The sequence below is a fragment of the Monopterus albus genome, unplaced genomic scaffold, assembly GCF_001952655.1.
Source record: "Monopterus albus unplaced genomic scaffold, M_albus_1.0 scaffold10.1, whole genome shotgun sequence".
Classification (NCBI taxonomy): domain Eukaryota; kingdom Metazoa; phylum Chordata; class Actinopteri; order Synbranchiformes; family Synbranchidae; genus Monopterus; species Monopterus albus.
The window spans coordinates 2440818-2459710 of record NW_018127890.1 but is presented as its reverse complement, the minus strand read 5'-3'; the positions used below and the strand labels follow the sequence as shown (position 1 = coordinate 2459710).

Below are 18893 nucleotides of genomic sequence, written 5' to 3'. Positions count from 1 at the left end.
AAAGAGGCAGAGCAGGTGTGATTTGGCACATCAAAACAAGTGTTCAATGAGCTATAAACACATTTTAATGTCCTCTTCAAAACCTGTAAGGACAGATGCGTACATTAGGACATTAGGAAGATTCTCTTGGCAAGACATAAAATATCAGAACTTTTCTGCAACAACCAGCAAAGTTGAACTTAATATTAGCTATTTTCAACATAACAGTAACTACCTGACCAACTAACAAGATATCTATACTTAAAATTATACCTTCATGTCATCAGGACATTCTTCTTAGTGAAGGAAAAGCAGGACACTGACAGGGCCACTTAAAAGAACTCTAGTTAGTGTGGAGCATTCAATGGATTTGTACAGAGACCAATAGTCTATTGTATAAAGGCATCTGTACAATTTTGACAGCTTTTTCAAACATGCAACTAAGAAGTCTCATCCTATCAAGAATAGAAAATACTTGGTCTTCAATATCTAACAACTGTAAAAGACAATTCACATTTTCTTCTGACCTTAGACAGTTCTTCGCTTTCCAAACGGCAACAACTGGCCCTTAAAGTCAGAAACCTCTGACGAGTTGGGACTTAACTGAGGTGAAACTGGCAGTCAGTGTCACACAGTCAACGGGGCAGGCGTTCTGCCCTGTTCACCTGATCAAGGATGAACTTTTCCTTCACAGTGCAGACGTTCTGGTGGCATGACCATTAAGCACAGAAAGCAGGTAGGAGGAGATAAGACCAGACATGTGGCACAAACAAGAGGCACAGTTAGACTCCGACTGAATTTCCTGTGCCCAACTGAAAGCCAGATGAATACGCTGCATAAGTATAATCATTTAGCAGGCAGGCTAACAGGGCCTTATTTTTCTGTTGGTAGGATAAAAATGTAAAAATCTACATGTGGAAGATGGACATTCAAATCAGGATCACCTTGATTTTGTGGAAGAAGGACCACACCCCTCATACTGACATGTAGAGAAAGTGCCTTTGCTGAACCAACTAATGACAGTGTGGGGCACATACAAGTGTGCACAATGTACCCAGCTGCCAACAGGCTGCAAAGTCCAGGTCAGAAGGCAAGATCTGCATGGAATGTGTGTAAAGTCTGGGGGGAATAAAACTTCAGATATTTGACAAACGTATTACACATTTTAATATTAACAGATGATTGGTTTGTCTTTAGAAGGTCCTATTTGTGAAACCCACTAGTTTTAATATGAAGCTGATGCTGCCATTGCATGGATGGCTAAAGGGGTCATTCCCTGCTTTATGAGCAGAAACAGCGGCAGTAATGCTCAGAATGTGAGTAACACTTTGTATAGAATGTTTTTGTTCCCAACTACTACTACTATTACTACAACTATAGCAAACAGGAGTGTGATGGCTCATCTGTTTTCCCGCGTGTCTGTTGTTACTGCAGATCAACCAGTCAGCCTAGATGGACCAGGGTCATGACTGTGGTGTACTCATGCTGCAGAGTGTCCGAGTCAGTGTCACATAGTGTGTAGTCATCTTTAACGATTCTGTCGCAGCCGATCTCTCCGTTGCCAAACAGGCCGAAGAGCGGGGTGTTGGGGAACACCTTGTGAAAGGCGTCGGCCTCTACATTGGTCTGGTTGTTGTAGTAGTTCTGGCCTCTCCCCACACAGGCAAACATGAACCCCAGGGTGTTCCTCTCTGGAATTTTGGCTGCCTTCAAGCGCCGGACTGTAGCTTCAGCCGCCTTTGGGTTGCTGATGTCTTGGTCCAAGAGCACAGATGCCCCCTGCACCTTAGGGCCACTGAGGGTCAGGCCCACCACGCCGTACGCACCCTGGCTACAGCTACAGAGTGACAGATGATGGGAGAGGGAAAGTGTGAACACAGCAAAGAGTGCACTATAAAACTGTGTTGATAACTGAGCTCTACACAGCTGGTGTTTATCACATTCAATTAGAAGCAACTGGCAGTGAGACAAAAGGCCTGAGTGACAAAAAACAGACATCAACCTTAAAAGTAAGGTGAGGTTATAGACTAGATCTATTTTTCCATGACAGACTGAACTACTGTTTCATAGAAACAGTGCCAGACATGTTTGAGAAAACCTAAAAATATTCTGACAACCGACGCCCCAGAAAAATCACTGGTACTTGTTACATTTTTGTATTAATACCATCATTAGTCATCCCAAAACAGTCTTGATATTACTGCAGAACACTAACTCACCAGTGTCTGGGAGGAGAGAAGGCACTTTCCACCAGTCCTCCAGAAATCAGAGCTTTGCCTTTAGCTAGCGGCTCCAGTATCTGGTTGAGGAAGCGGTCTCCTCCACGGTTATATGCCTCATAGACAAACATTAGTACCACTTTCAGTTCTGGGTTGTCAACTAGTCCTGAGGAGAAAGAACATCAAATACAGGACTGGTACAAAAACAAGTTCTGGACAACTTCACAAGCTTCACTTTTCTCACTTTAGATGGCTAGACAATTGCCTACTCTCACCTGCTTCTTTCAAGGCTGTTGGGGAGATGGACTTCTTGCAAAAATGAAAGGGCTTCATGTGGACACCCTCCATTTTGGGGAACATGATTGCAAAACCAGCCTCCCCTTCTTGGTACTCCTGAGGAGGGCTGGAGCACGAGCCGCTGGGAGTCACTGCAGACACAGTGAGGCATCGTAGAGTAACGTCACTTACTTATGTCCTGTGTCATGGAAGCAACTGCATGACCACAAACCACCACTCACACACACACTAACTTTATTATACCGAGACTGCAATAACCCTGATTTCATGAGCTGTTTGATAGCAAGTTGATTCGGTGTCTGAAATGATGTGTGGACGCCTGCAGCCTACTAGACAAGGGGAATATGCAGGGTGATTTCTTTGCACTGATCACTGTAAAGAACCTTAATCCAAGTGCTGTTTCTTGCAGGATTAGTTTTAGGAGACTGTGGTTCCTGAAAAGGCGTTTTGACTTTACCACTCACCCTCACTTTGGAACCCGGAAATTCAGTTTTGGAAGAAACAGAAGAAAAAAAAAACTAGACAGAACTCACAGTGCACACACCATATGAAGCCACTGCTGCTGAGTGACAACTGTAAGCAAGGAAACAAGGCCCCAAATCTGATTTCTTTTAAAGTCTTTTTAACTCATAAATGACAAGACAAGTAAAAAGTTAAATTAATTACTGAGACCTTAACGTCCAGTTTGAAAACCCTTTCTGACTTTGCATTTCAAGCACTTGATTCTGGCAGAGCCCATTTCTAGGAGCCAGCATCTAGTGGTCATTAGAGAGACTGCAGCTCAATGTATTGGAATCACCAATGTACTGGATTAATGCGTTGCCATCACTGCTGACAGGTGAACTACTGCTCTCGTATACTCAAGACACGTGCTTAACTTTCATTTTCTCTGCAACATCTTATTAGATGAACATACTAAAGGCCACACACAAACTTGCACTGTCATTGCTTTGAAGCAAATGATTCCCTGTACACGGCTACCCATGATTTTATTTGTGGTGAGTTGTGGATTCAAGAGGAAAACTTACAGACTATGCCTGGTGTAGCAATGCCCACGACGTCGCAGCCTTTGGGGAAGAGCAGGTTCAGTTCTTCAACTGTGTCTGGACTGTGGCGACTCTTTTTGGCTTCAGAGCAGTTGAGAAAAACATGTTAGTCACTGTTTTATATGCTTTAAACTGCAGGTAAGCATACCACCACTAAACTAACAGCAAACTGGCTTTGAATGACAACTCCAACACAACCTGGCTGATTTTAGTGAAGTATGTACATGGCTATAAATGCCACAATACTGTCAAATGTGCCACTTGTGGTAAAAATGCAGGTGGTCATTAACAATAACTGCAGAACAAGACAACACGCATGACTAAAACCGTGCTGACACTGAGGAACTTGGGCCACAAGCTGAACAGACGTGTGAGGCTAAAAGTTCCTGCTAACCAGCCAGCATGGTAATATGACCCAGCACTGTAGCAGTGTTCGCTGGTACTGCAGCTTTGAAGCCCTTTAACCATTTACTCACTAGTTTTTCAAGTGAATCAATGAATGTCCCTGTCTAAATGTCTGCTTTCTTCTGTTTTTACATGGGTAACTATTGTGATTATGTGTTGGGGTCTGAGCACTGCCAGAACACAGGCTACCTGCCCTCACTGTGCCTGAACGCATGCTGTGTTGACACTTGTCTAAATCAGGTTTGGTTGGAAATCCAAGGCACATAGTATTGCTCTCAAAAAGCCAACGTGAGCCCAGCTTGTAAATGCTATCACTCTGTACTTTTAAACAAAATAATTGAAGCAGGTAGACTTCTTGGTATGGATGCTAATTACACTGTTTAACACCAACCTTTACTCTGTCTGTATTGATAAGCTTGTCCATGGAAGGCCTCGCAGTCAACCATTACCACAACAGTTTTAGGCAGTAGGAATACGTTCTGTAAATAACAAAAAGCAAAGGGCACACATTTACACTGTTCTAAAACACTTGTTAAGGGGATTCAGAACATATCTATAACACAGAGGCCCCAGAGTGCATCACATCTTTGTTGACACCTATCATCATCATGTCTGAAAAGAACAATTCTCAAAACATGTTAAACTGTTATGAGATAAACTGATTTACTGTAGGTGGAAAGTAACCACTCAAGAACAGTACTCAAGTACATTTGTGAGGTATTTGTACTTTGATATTTTCATTTTCTGCTACTTCATACTTACATTTCAGAGGCAGATACTGCACTTCTTATTGCATACATGTATTTAACAACTTATTCCCTTTTCAAAATCAGATGAATGAAAAATATAGTATAATCACAAGACTTTACTGATAAGTATATAAGGTAACATTAGCTCCACTTTTACCAGCTGTACCATTAAAGTGATGAACACAATAATGCATCGATTAAAATCCAATAAAATCTACACTCATGTGAAATGTGCCATTCTAAGTATATTTTGATGCTAATGGGGTTACTGATATTTAGGTACCCTTACTGAGCGAACTAACCTTTAGTGAAAACACCACAGTAATTTGTAAAAAGAAAAGGGAGGTAAAATGGTCTGGGATGTGTGATCGGGTCTGTTTTAACGTTCTCCATTATGGCCTTGTTTGGAAATCTCTCTATAGAGGCAAGAACAAATTTCAATACATAGTGAGAGTGGCCATTAAGATCACTGGCATTAAATTGCAGGATTTGCAACACATCTTCTAAAGCATAACGATTCAAAGGATCAGGTCAAACTGGAAAATCCTTCCCATCATCAGCATAGAGAATTTAAGCTTCTCCCCTCGAAAAGGAGGATTTGAGTATCAAGAGCAAAAACCAAGAAAGTGAAAAATTGTTTTCTTTTCTGTGGTTTCGCTCTATTAAATTCTAGTGGTGATGACAATAACTAGCTGTCAGTCAGCTGTGTACTAATGGAGCTATGGTTACTACGTAACTGGATGACTGTGTCTTATCTGGGGGTCTCTGCATTTGCCTGAATAGTTGTGTCTTGTGATTGTAAGCGTTTTTTTGTTTGTTTGTTTTTACTTGGCTGTGAAACAAATTGCTCTCAGTTTACCTCCACCTCCTCGGCCAGGACGCTGCAGAGGGCATGGACCTCCGTGTTGGACGGTTCACTGGCTGACACCCACGTCAGCTGCTGCTGAGTCCTCAGCACTCTGCGGGAACAGTTTCTCCACAGCCTGCACACACTGAGAACCAGAAACACATTCAGCTTCACCTGGGAGTTTGCTCGTCAACACGTGTCTGTCAATAAACCGTGCCAGACACCCGAAATCACTTACACACCAGCTACGGTGACTCACAATCATGAGTCTAATTTTTAAGCTGTGCTGCACGTCCCTGAAATTACACTTTCACTTCCATTCGACAGCCATCAATGTTAGCTAAGCTAGGAATAGCATACAAACATTTTGCGTTACCTTGCGATACGGAGAAGCGATTTGGTTGGTACGAACATCAGAATTCGTTCAACCACCTCGGCAACATTGCTGAGGACATATGCAGCCTTACTGTCCTGTAACGAATTGGTGAAATCTTCATTTTCACCCATATTCCCTTTTCGAGTTGTGAAAGGCTTCGAATGTAGATGCCCAGCTGCGAACTTTAACCTCTGCTCTTCCGCCGTCGCCAAGGCGCCACACCGCCCCCTGCGGCGAGGAGGTGCCGTGGCAGTTTAACTTCGGTGCCTCTGTGATGGGGACTCCGGACAAGACCGGCTATTTTTAAAGAGCCGATATATTATTCAACCAAAATTGAGCATGTCATGACCGGTAGCTTGTGTGCGGATATAGCACTAGATTACATTTTGTATAAAAATAATTTAAAAACCAAAGACTATTGTGTATGGAATGTTTTATTTGTATTGAACGTTGTAAATTACCGTTTTGCCAAACACTAAATAAAATATACCGGGTGCTTGTGCATAAATTTGCTACAATTTTAATATTGTGATAGGCACAGCAAATTATTATTTTTTTTTTTTTTACTGTCCCCCTTCCCCCCCCAGTGCTCAACTGTCTCATTACAGCCAAGTCAACCACTAATGTCCAGAAATCAGACATAGTATCATATCCTTTTATACATGACCAAAAAAAAAAGTGGTGTACCACCATCATTTATCTGAAGACCTTACAGGTTTGTGCTTCCAGGGCACTCCACTGGTGGTAGACTGTGACAAACTGGGAGGTACCCAAGAACACAGTTTTGTCCAAATATAAGCAGCACTACTGCTGTTAAGGTTTAATGTACCATTTTGCAGTGCATAAATAAAGTGACAGTAAAGAGAACTTAATGCTGCTCTTTCTTCATGACATTGAAATAAGAAATGTAATAATGACAGACCTGGATGATCTTATACTTTGTTCATACATTTATTCGTGATTTTATCAGAGATAAAAATGGGAGACAAAACGAGAAACAAAAGTGAGTACAGTGCACAGACATTTCTTTCACGTAGCTGGAACAAAACTATACATTCAAGCAGCTTCCTCGCTCAACTGGAAGTGCATCTCTGATACTGATTAACACAACACAAACAGACAAGCAACTTGACAAAAGTACACATAATAAAAAGTCCTTTTTCACATAGCCTTGGCTTAACTTGTGGCTTTGTTCACAAGTATGTTCAGTGTCACAAAGTGCAAATTGTCTCAACATATACATGTAAACCTAATGCAGATGTACAGTGAAATTGAACTGACCTTCGATTACAGTACATAACAGACAGTGTAGTTTAACTGCAGCTCACCAAAGCTGTGCACACTGCCTTGTATAGAGCACATTTCTTCAGGATGACAAAGTCACAGGAGACATAAGCACAGCTCCCTATATTTGTAGCAGCCATGTATGGGAGCAGATGAAACAATGTGGGCAGAGGAACTGAGCTGGGTCATAAGTTAACCATCTCCATTAGAGTATGATCCAGTATCTGCTTTATTCTCAGGCCCTCTTCTTCAGCACGTTTGAGTTTATCTGTTAATACAGCATTGCATCAGTTAAAAACCATAAAAACAATGCAAAGATGCACAGGATATAAACAGACCAAGCTCTCATACAGGTTAATGTCAGATGTGCTGGATATTTTATGTGTAGAAAAATGTTTCCCACTAACCGATGTTAGCACTATGAAGCACATAATATCCTTAGCTCTTATACAATGAGCCAGTCACACAAGCTCAAGTTCCATTTTGATATGTAATCTTTAAAGCAGCTGTTACTGTATTTGAGCTATAGACCGGGCTGTAGTCACCACTGCATGAGCTTGGGGGTAGGAGGAGACATTTTTAGCTAGTTTGTGGCTTTGGCGATTAATCTAGATACCGCCTTCTGAGCAGTTTCCAGATCATTCGATAAAAATATAAACTCAAAACCAACTTTGAGCACCGATTTGACCCCATATCCACAGCCTCAACCAAAAACCCTCCACTACCTGTAATATACTGTAATCTTGACGGTCTTCTAGTGGCACACCATTTGTTCTATGGTAAAGCAATCATTTTATTAAAGCTGCTACAACATAAGTGTTACTTTTATCGTTACATGACATGCGCCCCCATTTAATTTCTGACAAATGCTGCAGTAAGTGAAAGGTTTAAGGAAATGAAGCTTCGCAGTAGTTCAGACCAAAATCACAACTTGATGGTCAATGTAGGCAAATTTAGCTTGCCTTATTGCTGTATGGTCAGCACTGCATCCCTGCTGCTACTTCCACCGTGTGCATTACTGAATTCTTGCTCTTTCAGTTATCATGCGACTCAGATTTGCTCTGGAGTGTCACAGGGCTCAGAACCACTCAAAACAAACGTGTCAGTGCAAAAACATGGTCAAACACAGGCATGAGTATCCTGGTTAAATGCTACAGTTCAGATTAAAATGAACTCACTCCAACTGCAAAAAGAGCAAGTCAAATTTACACTAAAGCTAAAATAAAGGGTAGTGTGGTTCTCAATACAGCCAGACATCTTATGACTAATCAGTTAATAGCTGATTATTTTGGATTTGAAAAAACCGACGTCTCCTTTCTGGAGGTGGAATCGGGGATGTTGAAGGAGCGCTAGACCCTCTGCTGCATTTTAAGTCTTTCCCAGCTGTGGACCTGAAGACCACTACCAACCTTGACCCCACCAATAACGGCATCATGCAGAGTTTCGTGCGCTACAGCCCTGGCAATAACTGAGAAAGTATTGAATCCCTTCCATAACTTCATTGCCCGACCTCCCATCTGAAACTGCTGTGTAAGCATGCATAATGTGAAAATAATCCATTTGTTTGGTTTAAACATTGTGTTGACATAGTTGTGTAATGTGCCTGGACACTTGAGTTTCAGAAAAAGAACACGAGGGCCCACTGCAGTTACGCCTCATTTAAGGCTACTCTCAGTTCATTGGTCAGAAGGCGGTTTTTCTCGAGCTGCTTGTATAGATGGTCTGGACAGTCAGACAGCAGGTAGGAGAAAAGGCAAAGAGACAGAATGCAGGTTAGTACAGAAGACAAAGAAAACAAGTGTCAGTCTGTGTTCAAGCTATTGAACAGCCAGGCTCAGAGATCACGTTAAAGCAACAACTGTTATTCAGATTCCAAAGTTGCCACTAAGCTGTCGCCCTAGTTACCCACAGATTGATATAGCCCTTTTCAGACATGCACTGGAACCATGAAAATCTCTAGACTTTACCCAGGGAGCTGTATGTGAGAAGGCAAATGTCTGAGTCAGCTGACCCAGACCTTATTCTGCCAGATCCCCAGTGCAAAAAGTCTGCCTAAGGTCTAAGTGAGTCCAGGTGAGAATACAGCAGCTAATAGTCTGGAGTGTTCACACGGAGCTAGTGGGATTGTTGATGATGTTCCATCATGTGACTGGTGCAAAACCAGAAGATGAATACAAACATCGACTGGGTGAAGGAAGACTGTCATTTACAATGAAGAAGGCAATTAAAATATCTACCTGGAGACACGAGGATATTGAGGAACTTCTGTCATTATAAGCCGGTGCCAGAACCGTCAGAGAAGGTAAGACACGGTTGTTTATGACCAAATTACAAACTGGCTACGTGACCACATCATGTCCCACCTCCTGCATGCTCTACCCAGGGGCGTCCCACGCTCATGGACCAAAAGGAGTGTTTCCAGTAGGTGTCTGACATGGACTACCTCCTGTTGTGTGCTAGATGTGTGAAAGAGCAGCTCTGGACAAAGTCAGGACCCAATTCCACAGAGACCGTACAGAATTCATGTGTGAAAACGGCTTACGTCTCTTCCCAGAGACTGAGGAAATCCTGGAAACAAACAGGTTTTGGTGCAGGGACTGAAGCTATGATTATCACACTAGAAACCTGCGTACAGTGCCTACAGTCTGTACTGTAAACAGACACCAGTTACCTTTCTCATGCATCCGACATCGTGTCACAACACACAGGTATCGCCAAATCAACTATGGCTGAAATTCATGCTTTGAACATAAATCACCACTCTTATGACGTTCGAGTCAGTAAAAGCAAAACACTAGAGACACAATGACCCTCAGAAACAGCAGCACAAATGAGGGAATCAGCCGACTACCACAGCAGGTAACCTTTCATTCATAGGAAAACAGTCGTTAGATTGTTAAAATTAAATAGCATCAACACCCCTGATACTGCCATTACACCACAGGACAATCCTGTGACACAAAAAAATGGAGCAATGAATGGAAGAGGCGCTTCAGAGCTTATTCAGAAGCTACTCAACAAAAATTAACACAAAGAGGACAAATCAAAACAAGACGAGACAACTGGAAATGAAGAGACATCGCAGGGGAAAATAGGAAGAGCTGACACCAATGGAAGAATGTTTATTTTACAGTATGGCTCAAAGATCTGTGTGAGAGATGGATGAAGGCAGCAGCAGCCCAGTGTGCAGTAGGGGCAGGGCAGGAAAGAAACAGTTGGGCTGCACTGCACAGGAAAAAGAGGAAGATGCTCAACCAGCCTCTGGAGTGAAGGGTGTAGAACTTTAGCTGTGAAAAACAGAAGAACAAAAGTGTTGGAGGGAGAAATAAAAGGTGGAAAGAAAGATAAATGACATGCAGGACCAAAGGAGGAAAAAAGGATGCAGAGCTAAGGTATAAAAGCTAAAGAGAACTAATGATGAAATCTGGCTGTGTTGCAAGAAAACGGGAAAATCTAGTCAAAGAACTTCATCACAAATGCCTACAAAACATCTCCAGTTCACACACAAATCAGTGTTAGTCAAGCAGTGCAGGACCTAAATCACTGCACCCAAACAAGCCACAAGAGGGAGCTACTGTGTGGTGTTAGAACGGCTAGTAGTGTCGAGCAGGAACAAGCTGCTGGTGAATTACATGGACGTCATGTCATTGAGGGCGTGGTCCAGCTCCTCACTGATGGCCTTGTACTTCAGTTTCTGGGCGTACAGCTCATCTATTGTGTTGCAATTTAAGAAAAGTGGCAGTGAAAGATTCGCAATAAAATAAGACAAAACAGACAGAAAACAGAAATGGAGAAACTGGAAATAAAAGCAGGACAGAAATAGGAAGGAAGCCTGAACAGCTGCTGGTGTGTCACATTCCTGAGGAGTCACTGAGAAACGATGTCAAATGTTCGGTGATTGAAGGCTGCTCGAGACGAGCCGGCCTACAGTTATGACGAGCCAGAATGCCAAACACACCAAGGTGAGGTTGGCTGTTGCCAACATATCTCACTGGCCTCTGTGGATCAGTGCTTTGTTTCTCCCCCAGCAGACAGCTGACCAACTATTTAACAACCTGCTGACCGAGCTCACACTCACCCTTATGGAGAGAAAACCTGTGTCCTTTTATGATGTTAGATGACCCCTAAAAACAAGGTTAGCTCGTTGTGTCGACTGCGTAGATCCAGTAACACGTATTCCGTTACCTACATTTTATGTAAAATATAAACTGCCAGGGTTTAAAACTCAAGTGGAAATGTTTCATACCCTCCAGGTCGTCGATGGTCTTCTCAAGCTTGGCGACTGATCTCTCAGCAAACTCAGCACGGGTTTCGGCCTGAGTGGAGGAAACAGTCGGACATTAGCAAGTCCCATTAAGAGGTTTACATTACTAACCACAGCCCTATATACAGGACACATACAGTACCTATGTGCAGTAAAAGTGAGTATCACAGATACAGTCAGCATGTTTATGACTTGCAACACAAAGATGGATGGACTACTTCTTAAATACTGGCAACTTTCCAGTTAACTCACCTCCTTCAGCTTGTCTGTCAGAACCTTGATCTCCTCCTCGTACTTGTCCTCCTTCTGTGAGTACTGGAGTTACACACAAAGGCTGGTGTTGGTCAAACCGCACCACAACGTTGACACCGTTTCAGACAGACTTCAAGGCTTTCTACTGTGGATCATTTGCCATGAATCTTCTCCGTCAGCCATCTTACCTTCTCTGCCTGGGCCTCCAGGGACTTCAGGTTGTTCTGCACAGTTTTCAGCTCCTCCTCCAGCTCAGAGCATTTGCTATTGGTTTGCAGTTTGGTCGAACAAGCAGGAAGATAGAGAATTGTGAAAAGCCAAAAAAAAAAAAAAAAAAAAAGACAAAGTTGTGATTTGGAGAAGTGGAAAGGAAGGAAACTGCTACCTCTCAGACAGCTCGGCTCGTTCCTCCGTACGTTCCAAGTCACTCTCAATGATCACCAGCTTACGAGCCACCTGAGGTCACAACATACAAAGTTAGGCCTCACACTCATTTGCTAAGTCAATACAAAGGCAGAATTAAATTCCCTGATGTCTGCACTGAAATTATAATCATTATTGCTTAGGGGCAGTGACGGGAAACAGCTGCTGATGTCAAACATGTAGAAAACACTGAGCTCAAAGTTCAGTTGAGCTGCAGAACTTGCCTCCTCGTATTTGCGGTCAGCCTCCTCAGCGATGTGTTTGGCCTCCTTCAGCTGGATCTCCTGCAGCTCCATCTTCTCCTCATCCTTCATCGCCCTGTTCTCAATGACCTTCATGCCTCTGAGGGAATGGAAGTAGTATGGTGGGTTAAGTCATGGGCACCATAAGCAGAACTAAAGGCCAGTGCATTTAGCAGTGGCACACAGAGACAGTTCTCAGTCTCAGTAAATAAACTTTCCACAGGATTCCCTGTGATGTCCCATACTGGTGAAGATGAACACATTACAGAGGCCTCTACATGAATGTACGGGTGTTTCACATGGACCTTACACCAAGAACAACATCACTCTTGACAAGGAGTATGACTGCAGTATCCCCTAAAAGGTAAAATTGAAGTTTCCATCAAAATAGTACAGATGCGCCACTTTCACCAGAGCTCAGAGCTTGGTTGCATCACCAATGAAGCCATCTGGACACAGACAATCACACCATCACAAAAGTTAATAATTCAGTCACGTTATCTAAAATGTGTAAATGTGTCCTGTTGAGCTGCTTTTTCAACAGTAGCGCAGTACAACCTCCAGCCACAGGTGGCTTCAACAATGCATATGCAATCCTTAATTTTTGGTATTCTGTTATTTAGCCTTGATAAAATGTGCTTTCCTATTTGTCTCGTTAGCTTATTCCTTTCCAGAAAGACCACAGTTTTCTAAAACATTTGCAGGAGTGTGAGACCCACACTGACGCACAGTGGAGTGATTCAGGACAAAATCCCAGCATCCTGTCCCAACATCGCTCGCTCTCTCATAAAGAGCAGATTTCACTGTAATGAATATGAGGACAAATCTAAAAACTAAGCACAAAACACAATTAAAATTTTGCTGTAAAATACCAAGGACTACAAGAATGGCCTATGTTTCCAGGAGGAAGGTGCCCACCTCTCACTCTCATCAGCAGCCTTCTCCGCCTCCTCCAGCTTGGACAGAGCTGTGGCCAGACGCTCCTGGGCACGGTCCAACTCCTCCTCAACCAGCTGGATCCGTCTGTTCAGGGAAGCTACATCACCCTCAGCCTATGAGAGCAAACACCACAATCAGGCACATCAGGATGATTTATACAGCCTGCAATCATGGACAGTCTGTCAGTTGGCTTTGCAGGCTTACAACGTCCCCAGCCCATCCCAGACTCTCCCAGGCCAGCATAGGCTGGGTTCGGTGTGCACATGTCATGCACAGGCTGACGCCTGGATGGGTCCCCCTTCGTTTAGCACATACCTTAAACCTAACACGTTAGCAGAAAATGCTAACTTGGACAATGCACCCACCATTCATTACACGCAATTTCCTGTCTCACACTGATTTAATTATCCTGCCCCATAAAACAATTGGCTACGAAACGTGGCTGGACTTTGGTATTTTGGAGAGGAAACAATACGCTGTACTCCAACAGGCCAGTGGCCTGCACAGGTTTCACCTCAGTCTCCCGTAACGTTAGCCTACTTGTCACAGGGCGGGGTGTGTGTTCGGGAAGCACCGGGTGGCGTCCTTTCATCCACCCATCCCTTTACGCATCCTTCAGTAGACACTTTCAAACATCGACCTGGTGCCTGACTCTATCATAGACCGTGGCTGTGTGGGCCTAGCTGCCACGCCTTTTGACCAGATTTACGCCTAATGCCGTCTACAGCCTGGGGACTAATTGTCTTAAATCGTTAGCGGCGTCTTACCGCCTCCCTCGCCCTCCTCTCCTGGTTCAGTTCCCGCTGTAGAGATGACGCCCGCTCCTCCGCCGCATCGGCCTGCTCCTGCAGAGACTTGATTTTCTTCTTCACAGCTTCCACAGAGCTCCCGCCAGCCATTGTTTGCTATGTGTTTCTGTCAGCCAAGCTAGTTTTCTGTCAGCTGTGTGCGAAGCTGCCTCCACGGAGAAACACGCACTTCGAGATGCGGCGCGCCTGATCCCTGCCCCCACCGCCTTTAATCAAGCCCTGATGAGGATTGGGACGTGCCACCGGCCCCGGAAGTAACGACGTTCACACGCAAATAATTCCGTTTATCAAAGGAACCAAAGCCCAGGAAATGTGATTTTAACTGTTCTTTCATATTAATAGTTTGTCTTCTTTTCCCCACTTTCTCTCACTTGTACAAGTACGTAATTTATTATCTGTCTTGAAAACATCCCCACTGGTAAATTGAACTAACCCGATCAAAGTCACGGGCTATGACAAGCCTACCTACCACTACTGTGTAGGCTACACATAATCAAATGTCTAATTGATGAGTACAACACACATCATTATTAGTAGTATTATTGCATTGCTCAACCGTATTTTTGTACGTGTCTATTTCATTATTCGTTGCAATATGACTGATTTTGTGTGACTCAGCAGGTCACTTCTTGTGTATCATGAAAACAGAGTTTCATGGTGTACAGGAGTAGATTGCTACATTTCTTATCTGTGGTATGCATCTGCTTTTGTACCTCTGGAGTTTCCTGTCAGTCAGTCACCAACAAATCAACCAGTCATTCGAATCCATCATAACGCTGTTGTTGTGTTAGTGTTGATTTCAATGTTTCTGATTGTGACGTTGGCATCATTCAGGCGTTAGTTATTTCGCTGAGGTTTGGTGCCAGTTGAAACCAGTATGATCACAAATCTGTCAAGCATTTTACAAATCAAAATTCGCTTCTGAAATGCTGAAATGCAACCTTACACTGGTCCTCAGATTCGTCCAAATGGATGTGGAATGCATTGGTAAGCCACCTTACCATGCATTGCTTAATCAGTAATGTAAGTCTGGGCTGCTGATCTATTTTCCTGAGAGGCGTGGTTCAAGGTCAAACCCATAGATAATGGCTGCCCCCATGGGGCTTCTCCAGCAGTGTGTGGTGCTGTCAGCCCAGAACTCACATCTGTGGCTTTCTTCTCAGCGAGCTCCAGTTTCTCCTGGGCATCCTTCAGGGCTTCAGAGTACTTGTCCAACTCATCCTCAGTTGCCTTCAGCTTCTTCTGCAGTGCCACCAGGTCATCCTCAAGCTGAGACGAAAACGAGAAAAGATTTAATCACACGTGGAAAACATCGTTACTTCACTAAATCTCAACAGCAAGTAGGCCACACTTTATTAGACAGGCTTAGGCTTATTATTAGACAATAGCTACATCTTTTTTTTAAATCGACAAATAGCAGGCAAAAGTAATACATATCAAATGTTTCTTATTTTTACCAGCTTCGCGCAGTCCAAACACGAAGTGGAGGATGCAAAAATAAAAAGGGATTATACGTTTAATTAATTTTAATACTATGAAGACATTAATACGCAGTGACAGGACAGCAGGAACCACCGCCATGCGCACCGTGCCATTGGCACCGCTGCGTAAAAGTACCAGAGCCATTTTTCCTAGTGGATTCCGACCTGTTTGCTCCTATTCTCAGCTGCCTTCTTGTCGGACTCGGCCTGCTCAGCTCTGTCCAAGGCGTTCTCCTTGTCGAGCTTGAGCATCTGCATCTTCTTTTTGATGGCATCCATTGCTGCTAAGTATAAGCGCTGTCCGCGCAAAAGAAAAATAAAAGGTACTGATTGAAAGGATGGGAGCGTCTGAACCACACAGAAGCTGGACTGCGAGCTCGCCCCGGCTGTAGTCAGGAAATATTTCGCTGGCCAGTGACTGGACACCCAGTACGTTTTGGAAACTACTGCAGCTGCTTCAGGAGCTGACTTTTTGTCTGAATGTCTTTACTGATTTGCTCTTCCAAGACATTTGACTACTTCTTTTACTATATATGGGATGTGTACGTCAGGAGGTCAGTCCTCCCTCACACCAAGACGTCCACTCCTATTTCTAACACCTTCCAAGTGACAGGCAGGAAGTAAAGTGGAAAGGCTCAAGAGGGGGTTATTTAGAAGAAGCATGCTGATAGTAATAATCTAATTATCAATCAAGAAGATAACCCAGACTCCATGTGAGCAAACGGCAAATAAGACCATCACCTTACAATTATTTTATACTTCTATACATGTAGTTATTCCAAATGCTTCCAGCTATTTGTACAGAATAAACATATCTGGTTGGATAAGCCCCTGTGAACATCGTCTCCCTCTGTGCGGTGTCACATTAGCCAGTATGGCTTGTTTGTCTTCTAGGGATCATTTCAGCAGCTCCCCCCAACATAGTTCAACATCCACACAACCATCAGACCAGCCTTGCTCTCTGTGGAGCTATATCACCAAGCTTGTCCAGCTCCAGTCTCAGCTAATACATGCCTGAGCATTGGCTCTCAAATGGGCTGCAGTGGATATAATGCTGTGCACAGTGGATGAGACAGAAGCCCTGGCATTTCAAGAGCTCCCTCAGTGTGCCTCTGTGATAGTTCACAGGGCCTGACACAGCCGCAGCTGTCGCACAATGTGTGGTCGGGACTGGTGGAACTCATTGTTGTATATGTTAAGGAAAGTGGACCTCGAGGAGAAGAAGAATGAAATATAAGTTAATGGGTGAAAAAAGATCTAGTGAAATAACAGGTTAGCTAGGCTGCACCACCGATCTGTAGTCCAGTATAAACAGTACAATCTGGTATAATTACCTGTGCTGACAGGAGTTTGTCATTCACTAAGGAGCCTTTGGATTTTAGTAACCCCCCTCTTCCTTTGTTCCTACCATTCAACTTGTGTTTTGTTGAGTGCATATTTTTGGGATCTTACTGCTGGTGAGCACCTGCTGGACTCTGTCCATGGCACCCAGAGCCACTCCCCCCTCACCAAGCCTGGCTTTTTGGTGAGAGGCATTCGCTTTCTTTCAGAGCAGAGGAAAGCAACTGGAGGGGAAACAAAAAAAAGGGAAAGGGAAAAAACAACAAGAAGCCCAAATAATCATACCAAAAACATCAGTTTTACTTCATTTTTTAAGTCTGCGTTAACTACACAAAAAGCTAACTCTGATGTGTGAATGAGTGTAAATGCTTCTTGGTTTGAACACCTGATGAAGAATCCAACAAATGAGTCTCACAGTTTCATTTGTTCTGACAGCAGATCAATGTTTAACATTAACAGCAATGTTCCTTCTTCTGTGTTTTTAATCCTACATTTTGCCTCTCTGGTGGTCCGGCCTGAGGTCCCTCCCGTAGTGTTTATTTTTTAATATACATATACAGCAGTCAGCTGTCACTGCGCTGGCGCCTTGTGTTTGGTGGACTGTTTAGCAACCAGCCAGGCCTGCCAGTCATAGCCAGAGATCACATAGGCACATGGCGTATTGCATGTCCCCCCAGCACCCTGTGCCACACTGTCCCTGTCCAACAGTTAACTATCTACTGAGATTGCATTTGATTCTGGGCTCTGTAGTATTATAGCTGCAGTTAAAATGTGATTTTTTTCTTTCCCAGCCCAGGATGCATCTGTTGTTTTTTTCCTGAAACAAGGACCACTGTCAAGATTCTTTGGATCAGTTTAAATCATTGCTATTTGCACTAATGCTAAGAAACCCACCAATCTGCAATCTATAGGTTTAAAATGTAAACATATTTCCCTAATTATTTCCAGACCAGACTAGATGTGCTAAAAGACCCAATGTCTCATACACTCTTGGCTAAATAAGACATTAAACTTCATATTCTGCCTCTTAAGTCATTCATTTTTGAGTATTCCAGAGGAACTCAGTATTTTTAAACAAAACGTGTATTTCATTAGTCTGTTCATTGAGAAACTCCTCACATCAGATGAGAGCTACAAGATAATGACGAGCCCTTTAAAAAAAATCCTTCTGACAGTGGAGAAAATGTTTCCTAGTGAGGCCGAGGTTTTGCCACCAAAGCCATAAGGGAGACAGGTATGAGAATCAAACCACCCTCATTATTCTCAGGATTCCCATGATGCAGGGGGACACAGGGCCCTTTAACAATAATCTTATGGTTTTAAAGAGCCACATGTGAAGATTTGATTTCATTAGGAAACTACTGTCTTTTGCTGGCCATGTGTGCTTTACTGATTTACTGTTGTGCAGAATTTATAAATCCAAAAATGGAGTCTTTGTTTTTGTTGTGTATCACAGATTAGCATAGTTTGTGACTTCTTCTCTAATTGGATGGCTGCTGTTACACTCAAGACTCAAAGTGTTTATTGTCATGTGCACAGTAAGGAGACGTGTTTCCCTGTACTATGAAATTCTTACTTTGCTGTCCACAATGCTGCAATACCAAAAGTATTCTACCGTTTGTTTAGCAGTTCTTACTTTGCTGTCCACAATGCTGCAATGCCAAAAGTATTCTATCGTTTGTTTAGCAGTTCAGTGTCTGACCACCTCATTTTGTTTTTCCTCTGTGCTCTGCTATGTAAATAGTTATCTGCCGTTTTATATGGTTCAGGTTTGTTGCTTTTGTTAAATGGAAAAACCTAAATCTCACTAAATATATACTAATTTAAAAACTGACCTCATGAGAAAATGTCAGAAAAGGAATTCCAGGTTTAAAAGCTGGGAGCAGCTGTGCAGCTCTAAGTGACACTGCCACCTCAAATTTATCGCTAGACAAATTTAG

General features: G+C 43.1%; 3 protein-coding genes across 5 annotated transcripts; all 3 read right to left on the bottom strand.

Moving 5' to 3' along the window:
- Window positions 1-42: 42 nt before the first annotated feature.
- On the bottom strand, window positions 43-6176 carry fbxo22 (F-box protein 22). The gene is made up of 7 exons (XM_020590037.1): window positions 5919-6176; window positions 5555-5687; window positions 4338-4425; window positions 3524-3622; window positions 2474-2626; window positions 2199-2364; window positions 43-1816 (listed from the first exon to the last, which is right to left on the bottom strand). Exons 1-7 carry the CDS (start codon window positions 6047-6049, stop codon window positions 1423-1425), a joined length of 1164 nt encoding a protein of 387 aa, XP_020445693.1. The 5' UTR covers window positions 6050-6176; the 3' UTR covers window positions 43-1422.
- Window positions 6177-6850: 674 nt separating this feature from the next.
- LOC109954522 (tropomyosin alpha-1 chain-like) lies at window positions 6851-14365 on the bottom strand. Of its 3 annotated transcripts, none has more exons than XM_020589898.1 (8): window positions 14090-14363; window positions 13302-13435; window positions 12366-12483; window positions 12104-12174; window positions 11907-11982; window positions 11719-11781; window positions 11449-11518; window positions 6851-7470 (listed from the first exon to the last, which is right to left on the bottom strand). In XM_020589898.1, exons 1-8 carry the CDS (start codon window positions 14219-14221, stop codon window positions 7388-7390), a joined length of 747 nt encoding a protein of 248 aa, XP_020445554.1. In that variant the 5' UTR covers window positions 14222-14363; the 3' UTR covers window positions 6851-7387. The 3 variants fall into 3 exon arrangements, with proteins under 3 accessions (XP_020445554.1, XP_020445555.1, XP_020445556.1); XM_020589899.1 differs by lacking the exon at window positions 6851-7470 and adding an exon at window positions 8495-8924 and having other exon boundaries at window positions 14090-14365; XM_020589900.1 differs by lacking the exon at window positions 6851-7470 and adding an exon at window positions 8936-10913 and having other exon boundaries at window positions 14090-14365.
- A 777-nt stretch (window positions 14366-15142) lies between these two features.
- On the bottom strand, window positions 15143-17218 carry LOC109954491 (tropomyosin alpha-1 chain-like). The gene is made up of 2 exons (XM_020589848.1): window positions 15778-17218; window positions 15143-15400 (listed from the first exon to the last, which is right to left on the bottom strand). Exons 1-2 carry the CDS (start codon window positions 15889-15891, stop codon window positions 15143-15145), a joined length of 372 nt encoding a protein of 123 aa, XP_020445504.1. The 5' UTR covers window positions 15892-17218.
- Between the last annotated feature and the right edge of the window lie 1675 nt (window positions 17219-18893).